General features: G+C 46.0%; 1 protein-coding gene across 1 annotated transcript in view; it reads left to right on the top strand.

Annotated features, from left to right (window-relative positions):
* The first annotated feature begins 514 nt into the window (after positions 1-514).
* Positions 515-26,565, top strand: part of LOC120030909 (IgGFc-binding protein-like) — a 38,265-nt gene continuing 12,214 nt past the window's right edge. Inside the window, exons 1-20 of the mRNA XM_038976417.1 lie at positions 515-643; positions 11,248-11,401; positions 15,357-16,391; positions 16,795-17,135; positions 17,254-17,827; positions 17,985-18,523; positions 18,686-19,256; positions 19,414-19,937; positions 20,104-20,551; positions 20,809-21,005; positions 21,232-21,370; positions 21,517-21,842; positions 21,961-22,534; positions 22,692-23,230; positions 23,393-23,963; positions 24,121-24,644; positions 24,811-25,258; positions 25,516-25,712; positions 25,939-26,077; positions 26,224-26,549. Coding sequence (XP_038832345.1) covers positions 515-643; positions 11,248-11,401; positions 15,357-16,391; positions 16,795-17,135; positions 17,254-17,827; positions 17,985-18,523; positions 18,686-19,256; positions 19,414-19,937; positions 20,104-20,551; positions 20,809-21,005; positions 21,232-21,370; positions 21,517-21,842; positions 21,961-22,534; positions 22,692-23,230; positions 23,393-23,963; positions 24,121-24,644; positions 24,811-25,258; positions 25,516-25,712; positions 25,939-26,077; positions 26,224-26,549 — 8,295 coding nt within the window. The remainder of the gene's footprint in view (positions 644-11,247; positions 11,402-15,356; positions 16,392-16,794; positions 17,136-17,253; positions 17,828-17,984; positions 18,524-18,685; positions 19,257-19,413; positions 19,938-20,103; positions 20,552-20,808; positions 21,006-21,231; positions 21,371-21,516; positions 21,843-21,960; positions 22,535-22,691; positions 23,231-23,392; positions 23,964-24,120; positions 24,645-24,810; positions 25,259-25,515; positions 25,713-25,938; positions 26,078-26,223; positions 26,550-26,565) is intronic.

Consider the following 26,565-nt stretch of genomic DNA (forward strand, 5'->3'; position numbering starts at 1 on the left):
GGATGGTCACCCACATAAAACATTTTAACTAACATTTCATTTGCATATAGTCTGCCCATTTCCCTCCGATATCTCAATTTGTGCCACCCATAAGTGAGAAATGTACATGCCAAGAATACCCGGAGGTGAGACTGACCATGACCCGCAGGCGTTCCATGAATGCTTTCCATACACGTGAGGTGAACTGAGGGCCACGGTCTGACAGAATGTCCTCCGAGATATCATACTAACCATAACCCCTAGCCTAGCTAACGTTAGCCAGCTAGATAACATTAGCCACCTAGCTAGAATTTGTAACATATACATTTTTAAAATGTGTAACATATTGTACAAATTGTAATTCATAACATATCATATGAAATGGGTGATGGACAGCCACAAATTAATATATACCAGACGAAACAAAACACATCATAATAAATGGAATGTCTCGGATATACGTACAGAATAATTCTAAATGCTCTGAGACCAGGTTGGATGTGCCACCTTCATAAAGCAAGGACTTCCTTACAGGATGCTAGGCAAAGGTATTGAACAGAAATATGTGGTGGTGGATGTGTGGTTGAGAGGATGGGTACTAGTGCTAGAGAACTACTATAATCCCTGTCAGATATTGGACCTGGAAGTGCTGGAGAGGGTGGAGGTACAGGATAGAAGTAAGGTTATGTGGTGTGAGGATTTTGGCCAAGTGATGGAAAATCTGATGGAAATTAAAGATATGGTGTGTCTGAATGATGACCAAGGGACCATGATTGATGTAGCAACAGGGAAAGAGTCTGCCTTGGACCTCACTCTGGTATCTAGTGTGATGGCAGGAATCTGTGAGTGGGAGGTATGGGAGGAGTCGACAGTAGAGAGTGATCATTACCCCATAGTATACACAGTAGACTGGAGGGAGGAGGAAGTGTCAGTGGATGGAGTAGGCAGGTGAGTGTTTGGAAGGGCAAAGTGGGATCAGTTTCAGGAGCTGAGTGAGCAGGTGATGGCTCAGGTGGATATGAGAGGGGATGTGGATAGTATGAATAACTCGGTGAGAACAGCATTAGTGGGGGCAGCTACTGAGGCTAATCCTAAGAGTTCAGGGAGGAGGAAGAAAGCAGTCCCATGGTGGACGGAGGAGTGTGGAGCATTGGTGAGGAAGGAAGCAGTAGAGGTACCAATCCGGAAGCCAGGGAAGGGCCCAATGAGGCCAACAAGCTATCGGCCAGTAGCTTTAACATCACATGTATGTAAGATTATGGAACGTATGATTACGGAGAAGCTAAATGACTTCCTGGAGAGCAGGGGGCTAGTATCACCACATCAGAGTGGGTTCAGGAAAGGTAGGGGAACTATGGACCCAGTGCTCTGCTTAGAAGCAGAGGTCAGGAAGGCTCAGGTGAACAAGGAGATTGTTGTTGCTGTCTTTTTTGATGTGGAGAAGGCGTATGATATGATGTGGAAGGAGGGTTGTTAATCAAGATTGATATTATGGGGATAGGAGGAAATACGTACACCTGGATAAAGGATTTCCTGTTTGGAAGGTCCATCCAGGTGAGGGTGGTGGGGAAGTCTCATCAGGCAGCTACCTAGTGGATAACAGAACACCACAGGGGGCGTGATCTGTCCTCTGTTGTTCTCAATCATGATCAATGATGTTTACTCTCCAGTACAGCCGGATATTGGGAGGTTGTTATTTGCAGATGATGGGGCCTTATGGAAGAGGGGAAGAAATGTGCCATACATAGTCAGGAAGGTACAGGAAGAAATTGATGAGGTAGAGCAGTGGGCATTAATGTGGAGATTCAGGTTCTCTGTAGAGAACTCAGATAGTGTTCTTTACCAGGAGGAAGGTGGAAGATGAGGTATGCTTGAGGTTAAACTTGGAGAGGGTGGTGGCCTTCATGTTCCTTGGGGTATACACCTTGACACTAGACTGACTTGGGCAGAACACATTGAGAGAGTGGTTTGGGCAGAACACACTGAGAGAGTGGTTTGGGCAGAACACATTGAGAGAGTGGTTTGGGCAGAACACACTGAGAGAGTGGTTTGGGCAGAACACATTGAGAGAGTGGTTTGGGCAGAACACACAGAGAGTGGTTTGGGCAGAACACATTGAGAGAGTGGTTTGGGCAGAACACACAGAGAGTGGTTTGGGCAGAACACACAGAGAGTGGTTTGGGCAGAACACATTGAGAGAGTGGTTTGGGCAGAACACATTGAGAGAGTGGTTTGGGCAGAACACACTGAGTGGTTTGGGCAGAACACACTGAGAGAGTGGTTTGGACAGAACACATTGAGAGAGTGGTTTGGGCAGAACACACTGAGTGGTTTGGACAGAACACATTGAGAGAGTGGTTTGGGCAGAACACACTGAGAGTTTGGTTTGGGCAGAACACACTGAGAGAGTGGTTTGGGCAGAACACATTGAGAGAGTGGTTTGGACAGAACACATTGAGAGAGTGGTTTGGGCAGAACACACTGAGAGAGTGGTTTGGGCAGAACACATTGAGAGAGTGGTTTGGACAGAACACATTGAGAGAGTGGTTTGGGCAGAACACACTGAGTGGTTTGGACAGAACACATTGAGAGAGTGGTTTGGGCAGAACACACTGAGAGAGTGGTTTGGGCAGAACACACTGAGAGAGTGGTTTGGGCAGAACACACTGAGAGAGTGGTTTGGACAGAACACATTGAGAGAGTGGTTTGGGCAGAACACACTGAGTGGTTTGGACAGAACACATTGAGAGAGTGGTTTGGGCAGAACACACTGAGAGAGTGGTTTGGGCAGAACACATTGAGAGAGTGGTTTGGGCAGAACACACTGAGAGAGTGGTTTGGGCAGAACACACTGAGAGAGTGGTTTGGGCAGAACACATTGAGAGAGTGGTTTGGGCAGAACACATTGAGAGAGTGGTTTGGGCAGAACACACTGAGAGAGTGGTTTGGGCAGAACACACTGAGAGAGTGGTTTGGGCAGAACACACTGAGAGAGTGGTTTGGGCAGAACACATTGAGAGAGTGGTTTGGGCAGAACACATTGAGAGAGTGGTTTGGGCAGAACACATTGAGAGAGTGGTTTGGGCAGAACACACTGAGAGAGTGGTTTGGGCAGAACACATTGAGAGAGTGGTTTGGGCAGAACACATTGAGAGAGTGGTTTGGGCAGAACACATTGAGTGGTGGGAAAGTGTAAGAAGGTGCTAAATGTGATGCGCTGTCTGATGGGGAAGGAGTGGGGGGCTGGGCGTTCCTCATTGAGGACCATGTATGTTGCATTGATCCGATCTGTAATAGACTATGGCAGTATAGCATATGGTTCGGCAGCCCGGACCTCATTGGAAAGACTAGATGTCATATAGGGGCAAGGACTATGTAAAATATGTAGTGGGGCGTTTCGGACGTCCCCTGTGGCTGCACTACAGGTGGAGATGGGGGATATGCCATTGCAGATTAGGAGACAACAGCTGGCAATTAATTATTGGGTCAACCTATAGGGACATGTTGTGTCTCATCCTGCGTAATGGATTTTACAGGCTTGCTGGGAACTTGAGCGAAGACTGAACATGAGCTTTGGGTGGGTAATACCCAGGCGAAGGAGATGGGACTGTATGGATGAAGTTTAGTCCAACGGTCACTATTCCTGTAAATCCAGCATGGCTACTCCCGCCTCCAGTAGTTGATCTAGAAGTGTTGGAGAGACTACAGAAAGATAGGGAGGGTGTTGATCCATATTATTTGTTTAAGAGACGCCTGTATACTGTGTATCAGGATTTTGTGGCAATTTACACAGATGGTTCTAAAGATCCAAGGATAAAACATACTGGATCGGCATTTGTAGTGCAGGAATGTGGGGTGGATGTCAGGAAACGTATTACAGATCATCTGGCTGTATATACGGCAGAGCTGATGGCCATACTGTTGGCCTTTCAGTGGGTGGAGGAAGTCAAGCCAGACACAGTAGTTGTTTGCGCTGATATGTGCAGTGTTAATGAGTATACAGTCATGTAGCTCACGTAGCAGACAAGGCCTGCTGTTTGAGGTGTTACAAACCCATTGCAGGATTAGACAGATGGCTATACAGATAAGATTTACTTGGGTCCCAGCCCATGTGGGGGTGGAGGGGAATGTGGCAGTTGATGTACTGGCTAAATAGGAACTTAGTAGTGGGGATGTTGATGTCACTCCCTGACCTTAGAGAGCCTATTTATTTCTCTATTTGGTTAGGTCAGGGTGTGATTTGGGTGGGCATTCTATGTTTTCTGTTTCTTTGTTTTTGGCCGAGTGTGGTTCCCAATCAGAGGCAGCTGTCTATCGTGGTCTCTGATTGGGGATCATACTTAGGCAGCCCTTTTTCCCACCATTAGGTTGTGGGATCTTGTTTTCTGTTTAGAACTGTGCGCTTTCGTTTTCACGTTTGTTTGAGTGTTTTTTGAAATAAAAGAATAATGAACACTTACCACTTGGTCCACTTTTCATACCACCAACGAGAGCCGTTACAGTTGGTCGTTTTTCTCAAAATTCACCTGTCCTCGGTTTCATACATAATCCATCTAGTTAATATTGTCTTAGTCGACCTGTGAGTCTACAAAACGTAAGTAGTATACAGTAACAGATGTACTGGATGATGTAGTCTATGCACTTATGAAACGCATTAAAATGTAAACAATGATAATTTTTAACCTTGGTGGGGTTTCTTCTTCTTGTAGTTAGCCAATCTCTTTGTAACATAACATTTTCACCCATAACACAAACTAATACTTTATCAATGAAATTAAGTTATCATGAAATTGATGTCTGCCTGAGACAAGCAGTCATGTTTAACTCAAAGCATATAAACTCAGCAAAAAAGAAACGTCCTCTCACTGTCATATTCGTTTATTTTCAGCAAACTTAACATGTGTAAATATTTGTATGAACATAACAAGATTCAACAACTAAGACAAACTGAACAAGTTCAACAGACATGTTACGCACACCTCTAAGAACAGGGAACGCAACACCCTGCTACAACTCAACTCCCCGTGAAGTGAAAGAGGTATGGGACTGTAGGTGCAAGTAAGGATGACAAAAGGCAGAGAAGTTACCGTTTACTAGGAATTTATTCCTTCACACGGTAATATGGGGAAAAGGGGCTGGACGGAACCAAAGCAAAGAAAGTAAATATCAAAGCCCCCTCTCCTACCTTACCTGCCTACCCACTACTTACCTAACTTAGCACCATCTGGTGCGCTAACCAAAATACAGGGGGTGGTCCGCCCAGGTCTTACCTAGTGTGCCTAGACAGTGAATATACTACGGGTATATGTATGCTCACGGGCCTCTTGCCTAAGCACTCCCTAGGTGCCTTCCCCTTCCCCCCTGGGAACAAATGAAACAAAAACGAATCATCTCCCTCTGAGAACAACCAACACAGTATATCACCCTCAGCCATCAGCCTCCTCTCTCAGCAATCCTCTCTCAGCAATCCTCTCTCAGCATTCTTTTTCTCTTGAACAGAACACTGGCTTTTATATAGCTTCAGGAGTCTAATCGGATACAGCTGTAACTTGACGAGCGGGCGGGGTCAGCTCCAATCATCAATGGGGCTGACCAATCAGCTGCTTGGGGAGAATTCAGGAAGCCATCTCCTGAAACACACACACTCAAATACACAAACTACAACACAGAAACTGGGGAACGTAACAACATGTGACTAACAGAAATGGAATAATGTGTCCCTGAACAAAGGGGGTGTCAAAAGTAACAGTCCGTATCGGGTGTGGCCACCAGCTGCATTAAGTACTGCAGTGCATCTCCTCCTCATGGACTGCACCAGATTTGCCAATTCTTGCTGTGAGATGTTACCCCACTCTTCCACCAAGGCACCTGCAAGTTCCCGAACATTTCTGTGGGGAATGGGCCTAGCCCTCACCCGCACCCAACAGGTGCCAGACATGCTCAATGGGATTGAGATCCGGGGTCTTTTCTGGCCATGGCAGAACACTGACAATCCTGTCTTGCAGGGTATCATGCACAGAACGAGCAGTATGGCTGGTGGCATTGTCATTCTGGAGGGTCATGTCAGGATGAGCCTGCAGGAAGGGTACCACATGAGGGAGGGTAATGTCTTCCCTGTAACGCACAGCGTTGAGATTGCCTGCAATTACAACAAGCTCAGTTCGATGATGCAATGACACACCGCCCCAGTTCATGACGGACCCTCCACCTCCAAATCGATCCCGCTCCCAAGTACAGGCCTCGGTGTAACGCTCATTCCTTTGACGATAAACGCGAAGTCGACCATCACCCCTGGTGAGACAAAACCGCGGCTCTTCAGTGAAGAGCACTTTTTGCCAGTCCTGTCTGGTCCAGCGACGGTGGGTTTGTGCCCATAGGCGACGTTGTTGCTGGTGATGTCTGGTGAGGACCTGCCTTACAAAAGGCCTACAAGCCCTCAGTCCAGCCTCTCTCAGCCTATTGTGGACAGTCTGAGCACTGATGGAGGGATTGTGCGTTCCTGGTGTAACTCGGGCAGTTGTTTTTGCCATCCTGTACCTGTCCCGCAGGTGTGATGTTCGGATGTACCGATCCTGTGCAGGTGTTGTTACATGTGGTCTGCCACAGCGAGGACGATCAGCTGTCTGTCCGGTTTCCCTGTAGCGCTGTCTTAGGCGTCTCACAGTACGGACATTGCAATTTATGGCCCTGGCCACATCTGCAGTCCTCATGCCTCTTTGCAGCATGCCTAAGGCACGTTCACACAGATGAGCAGGAACCCTGGGCATCTTTCTTTTGGTGTTTGTCAGAGTCAGTAGAAAGGCCTCTTTGGTGTCCTAAGTTTTCATAACTGTGACCTTAATTGCCTACCATCTGTAAGCTGTTAGTGTCTTAACGACCGTTCCACAGGTGCATGTTCATAAATTGTTTATGGTTCATTGAACAAGCATGGGTAACATTGTTTAAATCCTTTACAATGAAGATCTGTGAAGTTATTTGGATTTTTACGAATTATCTTAGAAAGACAGGGTCCTGAAAAAGGGACGTTTCTTATTTTGCTGAGTTTAGTATTTAGTTGAAAATATGGATGTGATCCCTCCCATTGTTTTTCACATTGAAGCTTTCTTTTTACAGGTCTACTCAAAAGCATGTAGGATGAAGACAAGCCATCTCAAAGCTTTGTTTGGCTTCACCTGTAACGACTCTCGTCATTGGTTGAAGGAAAGGAGGACCAAAGCGCAGCTCTGGCCGGGCGCACAGGGCGCACAGGGCTCTGGAGACGCACAGGAAGCCTGGTGCGTGGTGTAGGCACTGGTGGTACTGGGCTGGGGCGAGGAGGTGGCGCCGGATATACCGGACCGTGAAGGCGTACAGGAGCTCTTAAGCACCGAGCCTGCCCCACCTTACCTGGTTTAATGCTCCCCGTAGCCAGGCCAGTGCGGCGAGGTGGAATAGCCCGCACTGGGCTGTGCTGGCGAACCGGGGACACCATGCGTAAGGCTGGTGCCATGTACACCGGCCCGAGGAGACGTACTGGAGGCCAGATACGTTGAGCCGGCTTCATGGCACCTGGCTCGATGCCCACTCTAGCCCGGCCGATACTTGGAGCTGGAATGTACCGCACCGGGCTAAGCACACGTACAGGAGACACCGTGCGCTCTTCCGCATAACACGGTGTCTGCCCGTACTCTTGCTCTCCACGGTAAGCACGGGGAGTTGGCGCAGGTCTCCTACCTGACTTCGCCACACTCCCTTTTAGCCCCCCCCCCCAATACATTTTTGGGGCTGCTTCACAGGCTTCCGTGCTAGCCGCGTACCTTGATAACGTCTCCGTTCCTCCATTCTCCTGTATCCCTCCTCGCACTGTTCCAACGAATCCCAGGCGGGCTCCGGCACTCTCTCTGGATCGATCGACCAGTGCTCTATTTCCTCCCAGGTTGTATAACGCTGCTTGGTCCGATTATGGTGGGTGATTCTGTAACGACTCTCGTCGTTGGTTGAAGGAAAGGAGGACCAAAGCGCAGCGTGGTACGCTTCCATATTTATTTGAACACTTACTTTAACACGAACAAAACAATAAACAAAACGAAACCAACGACGTTACAGTCTTGAACGAGAGAACATAAAACACATGAACGCACGAACAGGAATAATCACCCACAAACAAACAGTGAGAAACAGCCTACCTTAATATGGTTCCCAATCAGAGACAATGACAAACACATGCCTCTGATTGAGAACCATATTAGGCCAAACAATAAACCCAACATAGAAACACAAAACATAGAATGCCCACCCAGCTCACGTCCTGACCAACTAAACAAAGACTAAACAAAGGAAATAAGGTCAGGAACGTGACATCACCGAATTTCTCAGGTAGCTATAGCTTTCATATTCCATAATTGTATCAAGTGTAAACATGCAGGGAGTGTCAGATATTGCGCTGCAGTTTAGGTAAACTCATCTGACATCATTATAACTGGATGATGCCCACACTAGTATATATCCTTCTTTAAATTATATGTTTAATCTCTTTAAGTAAGCCATGCTATTCAATTTTAATTGAGTTCACATGGGCTCTGATTGCACTCAATGATGATATTTCTAAGATAAAGTTAAGTTACAAAACCCAAAGAATGGATACAGGTAACTGCCGAAATAATGGAAACACCAATATCAAGCCTCATAATATGGTGTTGGGCCACCATGCAGCCGGGTATCATAGACTAGACGTAACATAGTAAAAGTAAATCTGGGATACAAATTATACTGAACAAAAAAATAAATGCCACAATTTCAAAAATTGTACTGAGTTTCAGTTCACATAAGGAAATCAGTTAACTGAAATAAATTCATTACCCCCTAATCTATGGATTTCACATGACTGGGAATACTGATATGCATCTGTTGGTCAGACACCTAAAAAAAAAGTTAGGGGCGTTGATCAGAAAACCAGTCATATCTGGTGTGATCGCCATTGGAATCATGCAGCGCGACACATCTCCTTCGCATAGAGTTGATCAGGCTGTTGATTGTGGCCTGTGGAATGTTGTCCCACTAGCTGGATATTGGCGTCATCTGGGTTAGGGGAGGGTTTGGCCGGGGGGGGGGCTTTACTTGGCTCATCGCGATCTAGTGACTCCTTGTGGCGGGCCGGGTGCCTGCAGGTTGACTTCGGTAGTCAATTGAACACTGTTTCCTCCACACATTGGTGCGGCTGGCTTCTGGGTTAAGCGGGCGGGTGTTAAGAAGCGCGGTTTGGCGGGTCATGTTTCGGGGGACACATTACTCGACCATCGCCTCTCCCGAGCCCGTTGGAGAGTTGCAGCGATGAGACAAGATCGTAATTGGATTGCAATTGGATATCATGAAATTGGGGAGAAAAAGGGGGTTAAATAAAAAAGAAGATGTAGGTAGGCTAGAAGCTATCACAATGCTGTATTTCAAGTCGGATGGCCAGGAATCAGATTTGTATCTGACTTCAAACAATCTACGATGCTGGTTTGAAATGTGGCTAGACATATCTGATTCCATGTGCTTTTTGGCAGTTCAGACTGCAGGAAAAAGCGCCGTTTCTAATCGGATATGCAAAAAAATCTGATTTGAGTCACTTCAAACTGCCAATGTGAAAAAGGCTATAGTTAGCCAACCTCTTTTTTTTTTTTTTTTTTTTTTTTTTTTAATTTTATCCCCTTTTCTCCCCAATTTTCGTGGTATCCAATCGCTAGTAATTACTATCTTGTCTCATCGCTACAACTCCCGTACGGGCTCGGGAGAGACGAAGGTCGAAAGCCATGCGTCCTCCGAAGCACAACCCAACCAAGCCGCACTGCTTCTTTAACACAGCGCGCCTCCAACCCGGAAGCCAGCCGCACCAATGTGTCGGAGGAAACACCGTGCACCTGGCCCCCTTGGTTAGCACGCACTGCGCCCGGCCCGCCACAGGAGTCGCTGGAGCGCGATGAGACAAGGATATCCCTACCGGCCAAACCCACCCTAACCCGGACGACGCTAGCCCAATTGTGCGTCGCCCCACGGACCTCCCGGTCGCGGCCGGCTGCGACAGAGCCTGGGCGCGAACCCAGAGACTCTGGTGGCGCAGTTAGCACTGCGATGCAGTGCCCTAGACCACTGCGCCACCCGGGAGGCCATGTTAGCCAACCTCTTGACACGTTTCACCCACATATAACTGATAAAGTTGAAATAGGCCTACTTCATCAGTTATCATGACTCTTGGTACATCTGACTGAGGCAGGTATAACCATGCATGGTGTAACTCAAGGCATATAGTATTTTCAATATATGGATGTGATCCCCATTGTTTTCCCACATATAAGCTTTCTTTTTACAGGTCCACTCAAAAGCATGTGGGATGAAAAGACAATTGTCATCTCACAGCTTAATTCGACTTCATTGCTTTTCTCAGGTAGCTAGTTATCATATTCCATCTTCTTATCATGTGTTCATTTGTATACTAACATTTAGTAAAGCATTATTAGAATGTTGGTTTTACAACAACCGTCACCAAGAAGCACACAAGTACCACAGTATCTTTGGTGATCTAATACAAGAGAATTTAAGTTTCTCCCTAATCCATGGCTGTATTGTCTGTCTCCTTCCTTAGTCATTATTGAGGTTCAGTTGCCTATTTCACCTATGGGAGTGTCAGCTCCAGGTAGTGACATCACCCTTAGATGCTCTTTACCTCCGTATGAAAACCTGAACCTCAACCACCTGATTGTCAACTGACAGTGTGGAGAATCAGTGGTGGGCCACAGCTATTACCATGGGAGAGATCAGCTGGAAACACAGTGTTGTTTACAAGGGACGCACTCATCTGTTTGAAGACTAGCTCGCTGTGGGAAATGTCTCACTTAGACTGAGTGGTGTGCAGCCGAGTGACCAGGGCAAAAATACTTGTGATGTGACAGGTGAACAGGGAAGCACCTTGGAAAAGCTACTACTTTTAGTGAGATGTTAGAGAGTGTATTTTTGTCCGTTCAGATTTTTTTGGGGAATCTTTTGTCATTGGGAGATTAAGAGACATAAAAGTATTAAGCTATCTGCACAAAATCAACTTAGTCATCTACTTGCCTGCCCTTTGCAGTCAGAATTATCCTTTGTTAAGAGCTGAATATGAGTATTGTTGTTTTTGTTTACCCCTGGCCCCCTTCAAGAATCCACAGCTCAGCTGTCTGTACAGTCATCCTGTGACAGCTTCATCATCACCCTCACCTTCTCCCAGGGTTTCCCCCAGCCTGATGTGTGGTGGACGGACTCTCCAATTAGAGCCACGGCCGTATCGGTCTGGACAGCAGGGGGCGCTATGAGGTCCACAGCTCCATGGAGGTCAGGCCAAACAGTACACTCACCATCATTGCTGAAATGAGACTGGATCTCAATCAAAGCTTCACCCGCTCGCTCACCCTCCACCCACTCCCAGGTAAAGGTGCGACCTACCAACAGGTTTAGGGGTAGAGCAATGTGACCAAGTATGGATCACTGATTTAGTGATGAAATATTAAACCATTTCATAATCACTAATGGCTAAACCCTGACAAGAGATTACTCCTACACAAGTTCTGCAATGTATGAATTCTAGACAAAATTTGTAGTCAAACACCCATCCTAAATATGGATTTGACATTTCACTTTGAGGGCAAATGAGTCATATGAGCATTGTGTATAGATGTACTGCATGCAAGAATAACATCATTGCAGAGTGCAACTTTCCATGACAGGAACTGTTTACAATGCCCTCAATGAAAGGTTCAGTGACCAGGCAGTACTACTAGAGGAACAGGTCTTTGGGATGTGAAGCTGAAAGCCTGTCTCTTTCTCTCTTCTCCTCCTCTTCAACAGAATGCTGTGAGGTGCCTCTTGCAACCGGGGGCAGACCTGCTTTGACATTATTAGGGATAGTTCTCTTAGCAGCGTTAGCAATGCCACTCATTTTGTACTTCAGACGCAGGCCTGAAACACACCAACACCAGCTGGTCCCACAATACTATACAACTGGACAAGATGAGGCTCATGAAACAGAGACTTGATAGATCATGAACAAAAACGAGTTATAAAAGTCTAAGCTTACAGGACTGTTTCAATGTCACAAATATAGGTGTGTTTGTTACTGCCTTGTGAAATATTTCCACTCCCTCTTGGTCATGTATTATAGAGTACTGCTAGCAGTAGACTTTGCTACTCTCTGCAGCCCTATGTAATCCAGACTACTTTGTTTTTTTGGGGGATGCAGAGCTGTCATGAAGGTGAAGGGTGGCTGCTTTGAAGAATCTCAAATATACATTTCGATTTGATAACACTTTTTTTGGTTACGACATGATTTCATATGTGTTATTTCATAGTTTTGATGTCTTCACTAGTATGCTACAATGTAGAAAATAGTAAAAATAAAGAAAAACCCTTGAATGAGTTGGTGTGTCCAGACATTTGACTGGTACTGTCCATTTGGTACAATGTTATTGTCAAAGGTGGCCTGGTAACAACAACTGGGAAAAGTACTATCCCCCTTACAGTTGGGCTGGTTGAAAAGTTGATGCCACATGACGAGGTGGATGTAACTGCAACGTCTGGGGCATATTACAGAAATATTTCACGTTATTACATGGTACTTGGAGTCACTCTGTGAGACAGTTCATTACATTACCAATTTACTGTTGCTGCAACACAGGCATTTTGAAAAGCAACTGTTCAACCAGCATATCAACCAATAGTTGTTACAAGCTGTTGCAACAAGACATGTTTGACAAATCTTGAGCCACCCACAGAAGGTACATATACAAATACAACACACCTACTCCTCCATCCCCACCTTAAGTATATTTGTTTTGTAAATTCGTACGTTGACCCAACAGGAAAAGGTTACTAATAGGAACTTTTCATTTTATGGGAGGAATTTGCATTGTCACTTAGATAAAGAATGAAAAACAACCCTGGTTGTACCCTGATAGCAGTTCAAAAAGATACCCTCTTACACATCACCCTCAGAGCTAGACTGTGAACCCATACACCAGCCTTCACACCACCACTACCTGCCTTCGTCCCATCTAAGCCGGTTCGTGGAATACCCCTGTCCCTCCCAGAGAACTTTGACGGCGCGTCATCGACCTGTACCTCGCTCGCTACGCCGACGCTAGCTCGCTATGCCGACGCTATCTCGCTACGCCAACCCTAGTGATAGCAGTTCAAAAAGGTGCCTTCTGACACGTCACCCTCAGAGCTAGACTGTGAAACCATACATGCATTTGAAGCACTTTACTTATATTGATGACAGGGATAAGGCCAGCCTGTGCCCATCCTTTCAAAGTGCCAAAGAAACTAAGCAAGAGGAGTGTTTTGTCTGTGAGCTGCAATGCCATGTGGGCCTACTGTTGGTTACAAGAGGAGACATTTTAAAGTTTAATAAATATGTCAGCAGCTCTGTAATGCATTTCAGATACTCACCTCCCCCCTTAAACTATACAAACACGCCCATGACATGATGTGTATTTAAGACAAATAAATCCTCACCACTTTCGTCACCCCCAAAATCCTCATGAGGTTCTATAGTCAAATCTTGTTCAGACCTCTGTCACCCTATTCTTTATTGAGCTGACAGTAAATATGATCTGGCTCTCAGATCCTGTTTCAATAACAATGTTTCTGTAAAGGCGTCCATGGTTTGTGTAAGTTCTCCTCGCCCGTCTCCTATTGACATACACTTAAAACATCCATGTGTATGTAATGAGCACTTCTTCTAATCCATGTTTTAATAATTCCATAAAACAATTAATTAAACGCCCATGATATTTTGAATAATTTGAAAATACATTGTTATTTTATATGGTCCCAATTTTTATAACGTTTTTATTTAACCTTTATTTAACCGGCCAAGTTAATTAAGAACAAATTATTATTTACATCACTACACAGTGATGCTAAAAACTATATAATAATTACATGGTTTACATGCCTTATAAGAGGTATAATAGTTGATAGTACTATGTAACAACTACCCACACTAGTTACATTATGCTGCTATATTAACATTATGTGATACGTAATATAAAGTGGGACCTTTTTTAAAGTTTTATTCTATTGCAAAAAAATAAATAATTGTTTCTGGTCAGTAGGCCATAGTTTGGCAATATTATTTACCAGGTCTCTCTTACAAAATCTAAATGGGACAAACCTGCTTAAATACATTTTTTATTTTATATATGTTGAGGTAGATTGAGGTAACATTTTATGAAACAGATGTTTGTTTCCAATTTCTTTTAAAAGTATTGCTTATGAGGAAAAATACTATGTAAATGTTTTGGTTAGATGGAAAATTCAGACACGCAGTTGTCAATATATGCATTACAGTCATGCATACGCTATGTTGACTTAATAAGTACGGTAATTCAATATTTTGTCAAGGATGTGTTTTTTTTTTACCCATCCTCTTCACAATATAAGACACCCTCTCATCCCTCCCTGTCTGTTACATCCTTCATGGTCCCACCAACAGGTAAAGTATGGACATCAAATCAGTCTTTTGGATTAGAAATATTGGTGAATAGTATCAGTTGAAGACCAAATTATTACGGAGATGAAAGTGAATTGAAATAAACTATTTCCTGTCTTTGTAGATACATGTACAATGTATTAATGCAAGCTAATTTATATTTACAAAACATTTATGTAATTTATTGATGGATATAAATGAATTAAAGTAAATGCATTTAATATGATTTATATATGTTTTCTCTCCTGTCAGTAGCTACTCTATAATCTAATCTAAAACAAAACTGATTTAGTTTTTACATCCATTTTCCATTTTTTCCCATGTCATTTGTTGACTGCATTTTAGTTTCCAGCCATGGGGACAACTTTCCTGCTTTGTGTGGCTGTCACCCTATTCATAGGTAAGAATCACAGATTACCTTTCAATATTCCATGTCATGTAATCACTGCCAGAATTGAACAAGTTGATCATTTATTATTATCTAACATTATGGGGAAACATAAACCTACAGTAGCTTGGCAAATGAAATCTTTCTAGCCTCCTCTATTTAGATAGTACATTTATGTTGTTTGTTCTGCAGGGCACACTATATAGACATAATACTGGTTAGAAAGCTATACAGGGGGAAGCGACAGCATGTGTATTGTTATGTACACAAACATTTGTATAAGGTCATGTCATTCAAGCAAAAACAAATTATTTTGTGCCTTACTAAATTGACACTTGACAGTCAGTGAAGTCAGCAAGAGCAGTCGGAGCAAGACAATTGTACTGTACTTAATTAAGCTATAGTATATGTTTCATTATTAAACTGATATTACATTCGTCAAATGGTTGTGAAAAGAATGCAGGTGCTCATCTGTAAAATTGTCTTTCTTCCTTTATGTTTTAGTGGTCAGCGGATCATGCCCAGTGGGGCGGGAGTTCATTACTGCCTTTATGCCTAACTATTTGCTGAGCTACCATGATGATCAGAGTCTTCAACTGGCCATAACCACACAGGATTATCCAGCCATTGTTCAAATTCAGGTCAATGCAATCGCCTTCTCGACCTCAGTGAAAATAGAGAAACAGAACACCAAATGGATCGCCATACCTGGTACCGCTGAAATTGGGGGTCCAGGAGCTTCCACCAAAACAGTGCAGGTCACCTCCAACTCTGACATCTCAGTGGTGGCCTTCAACTACAAGTTCTCGACCGGAGACAGCAGTGTGGTCTTTCCAACTGACCAGCTGGGTACTGACTATGTGGTCTTCACCCCCGATGAGGGTCCAAGCAACATGCACAAGCTTATGTCTATTGTCAACGGCAAAGAGCCCAACAAGATCACGATCATCCCTGTCTCCAACATGAATCTCAGTGGCTTGGATTCCTGGAAGCAAAGAAAGGCGGTGATTGTTACCATGGAACCATACCAGGTCTACCTCTACCAAAGCTACACCTCTTTCACTGGGACCAGGGTCAAAGCCAAGCTTCCTGTGGCGGTCCTGGGGGGACACGAGTGCATTGCAGATGGAGGCCGCTGCAATCACGTCTACGAACAACTGCTACCAGTACAGAGCCTCTCCACCAACTACTTGGTTCCCTCCATGCACATGACCCAATCAACAGACTTTGTCAACATTGTGGCCTCAGAGGACAACACTCTAGTGAAGATCTTTGAGGGAAAGGTATCCACTGCTAAAGAGCTGAATGAGGGGCAGGCATATGTGGTTTCTGTCCAACCCAAATATCCGCTGATCATCAAAAGTGATAAGAAGGTCATGGTGATGTACTTCAGCAACAACAAGCCCTACGATCCGTTCCTCACCAACATCCTCCCAACGTCTGATCTAGCCAACGAGTGGTCGGTGGACACGCAGAGCAAATTCGAGAGCACATTGGTCATTGTCTCCGAGGGGGAAGGGATCAAAACCGTTAAAGTCTGTGAGAAAAATAATTGTGTGAAATCTCTCCAATGGACATCATTCAACTCAGACCCTAAGTACGTGTGGGTAAATATTCCATTGGGAGAGCAGCAACAGCATTTCTCCATCAAAGGCGACTCCCTCATGGCTGTTTACGTTTATGGTGGCATGCCAAGAGACGGCTACGCTACAACAGGAGTATGTTCCAAAGGTACGCTGTTTAATTGACACATCCACTTAACTGGCCTATCAACTGCCCATCCACACCTCCCCTGTTAAAGAGGTCAACTCTTCAACAACCCAATGCAACGCAACACATTGCAATTCTACGCAACACAATAAAACAAAATGCAACACAACACAACAAATGCACTGCATGAAAACTAGAGTTAGTCTTGAATGTTGCTTCTGTTCTCACTCAGGCACTGCCCCACCCACTCCACCACCAGACCCCTGTGAGAACGTCAAATGCAGAGAAAAGGAAGAATGTACAAAGGGGGTTTGTGTGGCCCAGTCCAAGGCCACCTGCAGGGCTGTGGGCGACCCCCACTACCTCACCTTTGATGGGGAGCGATTTGACTTCCAGGGCACCTGCTCTTATGTCATGGCCACGGTTGTTAAATCTGAACCTGGCCTCATCCCGTTCACTGTCCTGACCAAGAACAACCACAGAGGGAACAAGAGGGTGTCTTTCGTAAGGAAAGTCTCAGTCACGGTCTATGGGCTGACTGTTGTGATCAGCACGCATAAAGGGAAGGTTGAGGTAAGTAACAAGAGACCAGAGGGAAATGATCAGGACTGGGGTCAGTTCCATGGTAAATTTGGTCAACCCAGGAGGTGAACTGAGTGGTTTTTCCATATGCTTATTGATCTTTTCTTAGGTGAATGGTGAGAATGTCTACCTGCCTGTGACCCTAGCCGGGGGAAACCTAACGGTGGTGTATAGTGGCAGCTATGCTGTTCTGAAGACAAACTTTGGCCTGAAGGTTATGTACGACTGGAACATGAAGTTCTACATCACTGTCCCCAGCAGCTACTTCCGCACCCTGGGTGGGCTCTGTGGGAACTACAACGGGGATCGCAACGACGAGTTCACTAACCCCAAAGGTAACAAGGAACCCACAGTGGTGAAGTTTGCCCAGAGCTGGAGAACTGAAGACGGCGACTTGTTCTGTCATGATGACTGCCAAGGGGAATGTCCTAGCTGCACTCCGGCTCTCCAACAGAAATACAAGGGAGAGAAGTTATGTGGTCTCTTGGCCAAAAAAGATGGCCCATTCGCCAGCTGCCACAAGGTCCTGGACCCAGGCATGTTCATGGACAACTGTGTCTATGACGTCTGCATCAATAAAGGCATCTATCAGTTCCTCTGTGAGAACATGAAAAGCTACAATGATGCCTGTTTGGCCGAGGGGGTCAAAATTAGCCCTGAGTGGAGGACAATCACTGGATGCTGTGAGTTTTCCTCTTTCCAGACATTTCATGCAGATTTTTAGATTGTACTTTTCACTATTATTTAAATCTATTTCACATTTCACATTTGCAGCACTGGAATGTCCGTCAAACAGCTACTACGAGGCGTGTGGCACAGCTTGCCCTGCCTCTTGTTCAGATCTAGATGCCGAAGCAAAGTGCAAGGAACCCTGTGTGGAGACCTGTCAATGCAACAAGGGCTTTGTCCTCAGTGGAGACAAATGCGTCTCCAAGGAGAGCTGTGGCTGCTCATATGAAGGACGATACTACCCGTCTGGAATGAAGTTCTGGGAAGATGACAAATGCACAAAGCAGTGTGAATGCAATCCAGGAACAGCCAAGGTTGAATGCAAAGCAACAGCATGCAAGAAGTCAGAGATGTGTGGCCTGCAGAGTGGTAAGAGAGATTGCTACCCAACATCTTATGCCACTTGCCAAGGTTCAGGCGACCCCCACTACCGCACGTTTGATGGCAAGAGGTTCGACTTCCAGGGAACGTGTACTTACGTTCTCTCCAAATTGGTCAGCAAAGATGACAAGTCTCTGGCGCCTTTTGAGGTGCTTGTAAAGAATCAGAATAGGGGGAGGAACACGGCAGTGTCTTATACAAAAACAGTCACCATCATTGTCTTCAAAAACATCATCACCATGAGTAGGGACAACCCTGGCAAAGTATTGGTAAGCTACCTTAAAATGTTATCCATTCCAAATGAATGACATAATTGCATTCCGGGTTTACTTGGTCAATGAGCTTTTATGATTATACTACTTAATGTAAGAGGAAATATCAGGACAGTATCATCCTTCGTGTTTCATTAACGTTTCTTTCTCTCTTCCCAGGTCAACAACCAGTACGTGAACTTGCCATTTGATGTAGAAGATGGCCAACTGTCCATCTTCCGCAGTGGGTATTTCGGGGTGGTGAAGACCAAATTTGGCCTGACACTGAAGTTCAACTGGAACAGCCACGTCTCCCTAACCCTCCCCAGCTCCTACTCAGACCTCATCGGAGGGCTCTGCGGAAACTGGAACGGCCAACGGAACGACGACCTCCTCAAACCAGACAAGAGCCCTGCCAACACCCCAACAGTATTTGGGGACAGCTGGAAAGTGGGGAACGACCCGGGCTGCTCCAGCGACTGCGACGGCAAAAAGTGCCCCACCTGTGACCACAGCCTGATGCTTGATTACCAAACAGGGAAGTATTGCGGCAGGATCACAGACAAAAACGGTCCGTTCAAGCACTGCCACGCCAAGGTGGACCCCACAGAGTACTATGAGGACTGTGTGTTTGATATGTGTCTGTACCGTGGCCATGCCTCTGCCCTCTGTAACGCCCTCAGCACCTACACCACTGCCTGCCAGGATGCCCCTGCCAAGGTGGAACAGTGGAGGTCGGACAGCTTCTGTCGTAAGTAGTGCACAGACACACCTCATCAGATGTGTATTTCAAAACAACGACTGTAACAATTATGGTCATTACAATAAGTCAGAAGTGGCTTGTCTAGCTAACAGCTCCTGGTTCCGACATTATTCAATTGTATCATGTTTGACCTAATGTGTTGTAGCATCTTCCTGCAAGGCCAACAGCCACTATGAGGTGTGTGCCTCAGGCTGCCCCCAGACCTGCAGCGGCCTCGGTGAGCCTGAGAGCTGTGAGAACTCCCTGTGCACCGAGGGCTGTGTCTGTGACGACGGCTTCATACAGAGCGACAGCGAGTGTGTGCCGCTGGCTGAATGTGGCTGCATTCACCAAAGCCAATACTACCTGATGGGCCAGGTGTTCTTCCCCAACGGCCAGTGCAAAGAGCGCTGTGTGTGTAAAAAGGATGGACACATGGAGTGTAATGTGAAGTTTGCCTGCGGTCCCAATGAGAAGTGCCAGGTCCAAGACGGGGTGCAGGCTTGTATACCCATGAGCACAGGCACCTGCCATGTGAGCGGGGCCAGAAGATTCCACTCGTTCGATGGCAGCTGCTTCAGCCTACACGGGGACTGTGTGTACAAAATGTCGGAGGTTGTGGAGAAAGACGGATCGATGGCTCCGTTTGTTGTGTCAGTGCAGCAGTTGACCAAGATAGATGATGCAATGGTCACCAGGAGGGTTGAAATACAGGCCTACAAATACAAGATATCTATGTCTCCCAGAGTTATATGGGAAATAACGGTAGTTTTCTGTCTTGATCTACTCATTTCAGTATTAAAAAGCAATACTTGATTAGAAAAACTGATGTTTTCAATCTTTCCTCCTTTCCCAGGTGGATGACGTTGCAACAAATCTCCCACTGTCACTCGGAGATGGAAAGGTCAGGGCCTACCAGAACGGCATTAACATCATCGTGGTAACAGACTTTGGCTTGATGGTGACCTACGACACCGTTGCTGGCGCCATCATACAGCTTCCATCCACTTACAAAGGTGTTACCGGTGGTCTCTGTGGCAACTATAATGACAAGAAGGAGGATGACTTCCTGCTGCCCAGTGGGCTGCAGGAGCCGTCTGTGGAGAAGTTTGCAGCGGGGTGGTTAGTGGTTCAGGAAGGGGTCAAATGTCAGACAGGATGTGACGGTGGCTTGAAGTGTCCTCCCACCAGTGGACCCCCGCCGGCTTGTAGCATCATAAAGTCAACCAAGGGTCCATTTGCCCAATGCCATGCTGTTGTGCCACCACACGAGCACTTTGAGGAGTGCATGAAGGAGGGAGAGGGTGGGGATGCCCTGTGCCGCCACTTACAGACATATGTGACTTTCTGTCAGGCATCCGGTGGCCTTGTCAGCAGCTGGAGATCTGACCAGTTTTGTCGTGAGTAAATTTTGATATTGAAAGTTGATTTACCTTATCCTGGTTTATCTTAGTGTGCAATATTTCTCTGACCTAATGCTCTGCTGAAAAACAATTGAAGCTGAAGCTGATTTCAGTTTTTTGATAACATGCATCTCCTCCCATTTCCATCTGTCCTCTAGCTCTGACGTGTCCAGCTAACAGTCACTATGAGTTGTGTGCCGACACCTGTTCTTCCACCTGTGGCTCTCTGAGTGAGTCTCCCAAATGCCCACTATGCCAGGAGGGCTGCCAGTGTGACGATGGATTTGTGTTTGATGGTGGCAAGTGTGTCTTACTGGAGAACTGTGGCTGTGGGGTTGATGGACACTATTACAAGGTGATTACTGATTTATTGACAAAAATTGCCATTTCATATCCCAGAAATTCAATAATATACTAAAGTCATTATTACAATTATAGGCCTATATCTGTTCTACGCTAAATGCAAAAATATATAATCAATCTCTATTCTTGGTAAATATTTATTGTTTACAATCATCCTATGGTTTCCACCATAGTATAAACACTCAATGATATCACTGACATGTTTTGCTGGTTTTCAGTCTGGCCAGTCTGTGATGCTTGGCAACTGTTCTGAGACCTGCAGCTGTGCAGCAGGAGTATTCACCTGCAAGAACTCACAGTGCAAAGAGGGTCAGAAATGTGGGTTGAAGAATGGAGTCATGGACTGCTACAGCACAGGTAAAAAACATGAATAATAATGCAACCAAACAGATATGGCTTTGTGTTAGTACATTTGGATGTGGAATTTTGGACTTTGTTGATGTTTCTATTTTGATATTGCAATGAGCAAGATATGTTAACATCTCTAATACCCATTTTGTCAGACCCCTGTGAGGGTACTGTGTGCCGTGAGAAGGAAAACTGTGTGGTGAAGAACAATAAGGCGGTATGTGTGGCCCAGTCCAAGGCCACCTGCAGGGCTGTGGGCGACCCCCACTACCTCACCTTTGATGGGGAGCGATTTGACTTCCAGGGCACCTGCTCTTATGTCATGGCCACGGTTGTTAAATCTGAACCTGGTCTCATCCCGTTCACTGTCCTGACCAAGAACAACCACAGAGGGAACAGGAGGGTGTCTTTCGTAAGGAAAGTCTCAGTCACGGTCTATGGGCTGACTGTTGTGATCAGCACGCATAAAGGGAAGGTTGAGGTAAGTAACAAGAGACCAGAGGGAAATGATCAGGACTGGGGTCAGTTCCATGGTAAATTTGGTCAACCCAGGAGGTGAACTGAGTGGTTTTTCCATATGCTTATTGATCTTTTCTTAGGTGAATGGTGAGAATGTCTACCTGCCTGTGACCCTAGCCGGGGGAAACCTAACGGTGGTGTATAGTGGCAGCTATGCTGTTCTGAAGACAAACTTTGGCCTGAAGGTTATGTACGACTGGAACATGAAGTTCTACATCACTGTCCCCAGCAGCTACTTCCGCACCCTGGGTGGGCTCTGTGGGAACTACAACGGGGATCGCAACGACGAGTTCACTAACCCCAAAGGTAACAAGGAACCCACAGTGGTGAAGTTTGCCCAGAGCTGGAGAACTGAAGACGGCGACTTGTTCTGTCATGATGACTGCCAAGGGGAATGTCCTAGCTGCACTCCGGCTCTCCAACAGAAATACAAGGGAGAGAAGTTATGTGGTCTCTTGGCCAAAAAAGATGGCCCATTCGCCAGCTGCCACAAGGTCCTGGACCCAGGCATGTTCATGGACAACTGTGTCTATGACGTCTGCATCAATAAAGGCATCTATCAGTTCCTCTGTGAGAACATGAAAAGCTACAATGATGCCTGTTTGGCCGAGGGGGTCAAAATTAGCCCTGAGTGGAGGACAATCACTGGATGCTGTGAGTTTTCCTCTTTCCAGACATTTCATGCAGATTTTTAGATTGCACTTTTCACTATTATTTAAATCTATTTCACATTTCACATTTGCAGCACTGGAATGTCCGTCAAACAGCTACTACGAGGCGTGTGGCACAGCTTGCCCTGCCTCTTGTTCAGATCTAGATGCCGAAGCAAAGTGCAAGGAACCCTGTGTGGAGACCTGTCAATGCAACAAGGGCTTTGTCCTCAGTGGAGACAAATGCGTCTCCAAGGAGAGCTGTGGCTGCTCATATGAAGGACGATACTACCCATCTGGAATGAAGTTCTGGGAAGATGACAAATGCACAAAACAGTGTGAATGCAATCCAGGAACAGCCAAGGTTGAATGCAAAGCAACAGCATGCAAGAAATCAGAGATGTGTGGCCTGCAGAGTGGTAAGAGAGATTGCTACCCAACATCTTATGCCACTTGCCAAGGTTCAGGCGACCCCCACTACCGCACGTTTGATGGCAAGAGGTTCGACTTCCAGGGAACGTGTACTTACGTTCTCTCCAAATTGGTCAGCAAAGATGACAAGTCTCTGGCGCCTTTTGAGGTGCTTGTAAAGAATCAGAATAGGGGGAGGAACACGGCAGTGTCTTATACAAAAACAGTCACCATCATTGTCTTCAAAAACATCATCACCATGAGTAGGGACAACCCTGGCAAAGTATTGGTAAGCTACCTTAAAATGTTATCCATTCCAAATGAATGACATAATTGCATTCCGGGTTTACTTGGTCAATGAGCTTTTATGATTATACTACTTAATGTAAGAGGAAATATCAGGACAGTATCATCCTTCGTGTTTCATTAACGTTTCTTTCTCTCTTCCCAGTTCAACAACCAGTACGTGAACTTGCCATTTGATGTAGAAGATGGCCAACTGTCCATTTTCCGCAGTGGGTATTTCGGGGTGGTGAAGACCAAATTTGGCCTGACACTGAAGTTCAACTGGAACAGCCACGTCTCCCTAACCCTCCCCAGCTCCTACTCAGACCTCATCGGAGGGCTCTGCGGAAACTGGAACGGTCAACGGAACGACGACCTCCTCAAACCAGACAAGAGCCCTGCCAACACCCCAACAGTATTTGGGGACAGCTGGAAAGTGGGGAACGACCCGGGCTGCTCCAGCGACTGCGACGGCAAAAAGTGCCCCACCTGTGACCACAGCCTGATGCTTGATTACCAAACAGGGAAGTATTGCGGCAGGATCACAGACAAAAACGGTCCGTTCAAGCACTGCCACGCCAAGGTGGACCCCACAGAGTACTATGAGGACTGTGTGTTTGATATGTGTCTGTACCGTGGCCATGCCTCTGCCCTCTGTAACGCCCTCAGCACCTACACCACTGCCTGCCAGGATGCCCCTGCCAAGGTGGAACAGTGGAGGTCGGACAGCTTCTGTCGTAAGTAGTGCACAGACACACCTCATCAGATGTGTATTTCAAAACAACGACTGTAACAATTATGGTCATTACAATAAGTCAGAAGTGGCTTGTCTAGCTAACAGCTCCTGGTTCCGACATTATTCAATTGTATCATGTTTGACCTAATGTGTTGTAGCATCTTCCTGCAAGGCCAACAGCCACTATGAGGTGTGTGCCTCAGGCTGCCCCCAGACCTGCAGCGGCCTCGGTGAGCCTGAGAGCTGTGAGAACTCCCTGTGCACCGAGGGCTGTGTCTGTGACGAGGGCTTCATACAGAGCGACAGCGAGTGTGTGCCGCTGGCTGAATGTGGCTGCATTCACCAAGGCCAATACTACCTGATGGGCCAGGTGTTCTTCCCCAACGGCCAGTGCAAAGAGCGCTGTGTGTGTAACAAGGATGGACACATGGAGTGTAATGTGAAGTTTGCCTGCGGTCCCAATGAGAAGTGCCAGGTCCAAGACGGGGTGCAGGCTTGTATACCCATGAGCACAGGCACCTGCCATGTGAGCGGGGCCAGAAGATTCCACTCGTTCGATGGCAGCTGCTTCAGCCTACACGGGGACTGTGTGTACAAAATGTCGGAGGTTGTGGAGAAAGACGGATCGATGGCTCCGTTTGTTGTGTCAGTGCAGCAGTTGACCAAGATGGATGATGCAATGGTCACCAGGAGGGTTGAAATACAGGCCTACAAATACAAGATATCTATGTCTCCCAGAGTTATATGGGAAATAACGGTAGTTTTCTGTCTTGATCTACTCATTTCAGTATTAAAAAGCAACACTTGATTAGAAAAACTGATGTTTTCAATCTTTCCTCCTTTCCCAGGTGGATGACGTTGCAACAAATCTCCCACTGTCACTCGGAGATGGAAAGGTCAGGGCCTACCAGAACGGCATTAACATCATCGTGGTAACAGACTTTGGCTTGATGGTGACCTACGACACCGTTGCTGGCGCCATCATACAGCTTCCATCCACTTACAAAGGTGTTACCGGTGGTCTCTGTGGCAACTATAATGACAAGAAGGAGGATGACTTCCTGCTGCCCAGTGGGCTGCAGGAGCCGTCTGTGGAGAAGTTTGCAGTGGGGTGGTTAGTGGTTCAGGAAGGGGTCAAATGTCAGACAGGATGTGACGGTGGCTTGAAGTGTCCTCCCACCAGTGGACCCCCGCCGGCTTGTAGCATCATAAAGTCAACCAAGGGTCCATTTGCCCAATGCCATGCTGTTGTGCCACCACAAGAGCACTTTGAGGAGTGCATGAAGGAGGGAGAGGGTGGGGATGCCCTGTGCCGCCACTTACAGACATATGTGACTTTCTGTCAGGCATCCGGTGGCCTTGTCAGCAGCTGGAGATCTGACCAGTTTTGTCGTGAGTAAATTTTGATATTGAAAGTTGATTTACCTTATCCTGGTTTATCTTAGTGTGCAATATTTCTCTGACCTAATGCTCTGCTGAAAAACAATTGAAGCTGAAGCTGATTTCAGTTTTTTGATAACATGCATCTCCTCCCATTTCCATCTGTCCTCTAGCTCTGACGTGTCCAGCTAACAGTCACTATGAGTTGTGTGCCGACACCTGTTCTTCCACCTGTGGCTCTCTGAGTGAGTCTCCCAAATGCCCACTATGCCAGGAGGGCTGCCAGTGTGACGATGGATTTGTGTTTGATGGTGGCAAGTGTGTCTTACTGGAGAACTGTGGCTGTGGGGTTGATGGACACTATTACAAGGTGATTACTGATTTATTGACAAAAATTGCCATTTCATATCCCAGAAATTCAATAATATACTAAAGTCATTATTACAATTATAGGCCTATATCTGTTCTACGCTAAATGCAAAAATATATAATCAATCTCTATTCTTGGTAAATATTTATTGTTTACAATCATCCTATGGTTTCCATCATAGTATAAACACTCAATGATATCACTGACATGTTTTGCTGGTTTTCAGTCTGGCCAGTCTGTGATGCTTGGCAACTGTTCTGAGACCTGCAGCTGTGCAGCAGGAGTATTCACCTGCAAGAACTCACAGTGCAAAGAGGGTCAGAAATGTGGGTTGAAGAATGGAGTCATGGACTGCTACAGCACAGGTAAAAAACATGAATAATAATGCAACCAAACAGATATGGCTTTGTGTTAGTACATTTGGATGTGGAATTTTGGACTTTGTTGATGTTTCTATTTTGATATTGCAATGAGCAAGATATGTTAACATCTCTAATACCCATTTTGTCAGACCCCTGTGAGGGTACTGTGTGCCGTGAGAAGGAAAACTGTGTGGTGAAGAACAATAAGGCGGTATGTGTGGCCCAGTCCAAGGCCACCTGCAGGGCTGTGGGCGACCCCCACTACCTCACCTTTGATGGGGAGCGATTTGACTTCCAGGGCACCTGCTCTTATGTCATGGCCACGGTTGTTAAATCTGAACCTGGTCTCATCCCGTTCACTGTCCTGACCAAGAACAACCACAGAGGGAACAGGAGGGTGTCTTTCGTAAGGAAAGTCTCAGTCACGGTCTATGGGCTGACTGTTGTGATCAGCACGCATAAAGGGAAGGTTGAGGTAAGTAACAAGAGAC

This window comes from Salvelinus namaycush, chromosome 37 (genome assembly GCF_016432855.1).
Source record: "Salvelinus namaycush isolate Seneca chromosome 37, SaNama_1.0, whole genome shotgun sequence".
Taxonomy (NCBI): Eukaryota; Metazoa; Chordata; class Actinopteri; order Salmoniformes; family Salmonidae; genus Salvelinus; species Salvelinus namaycush.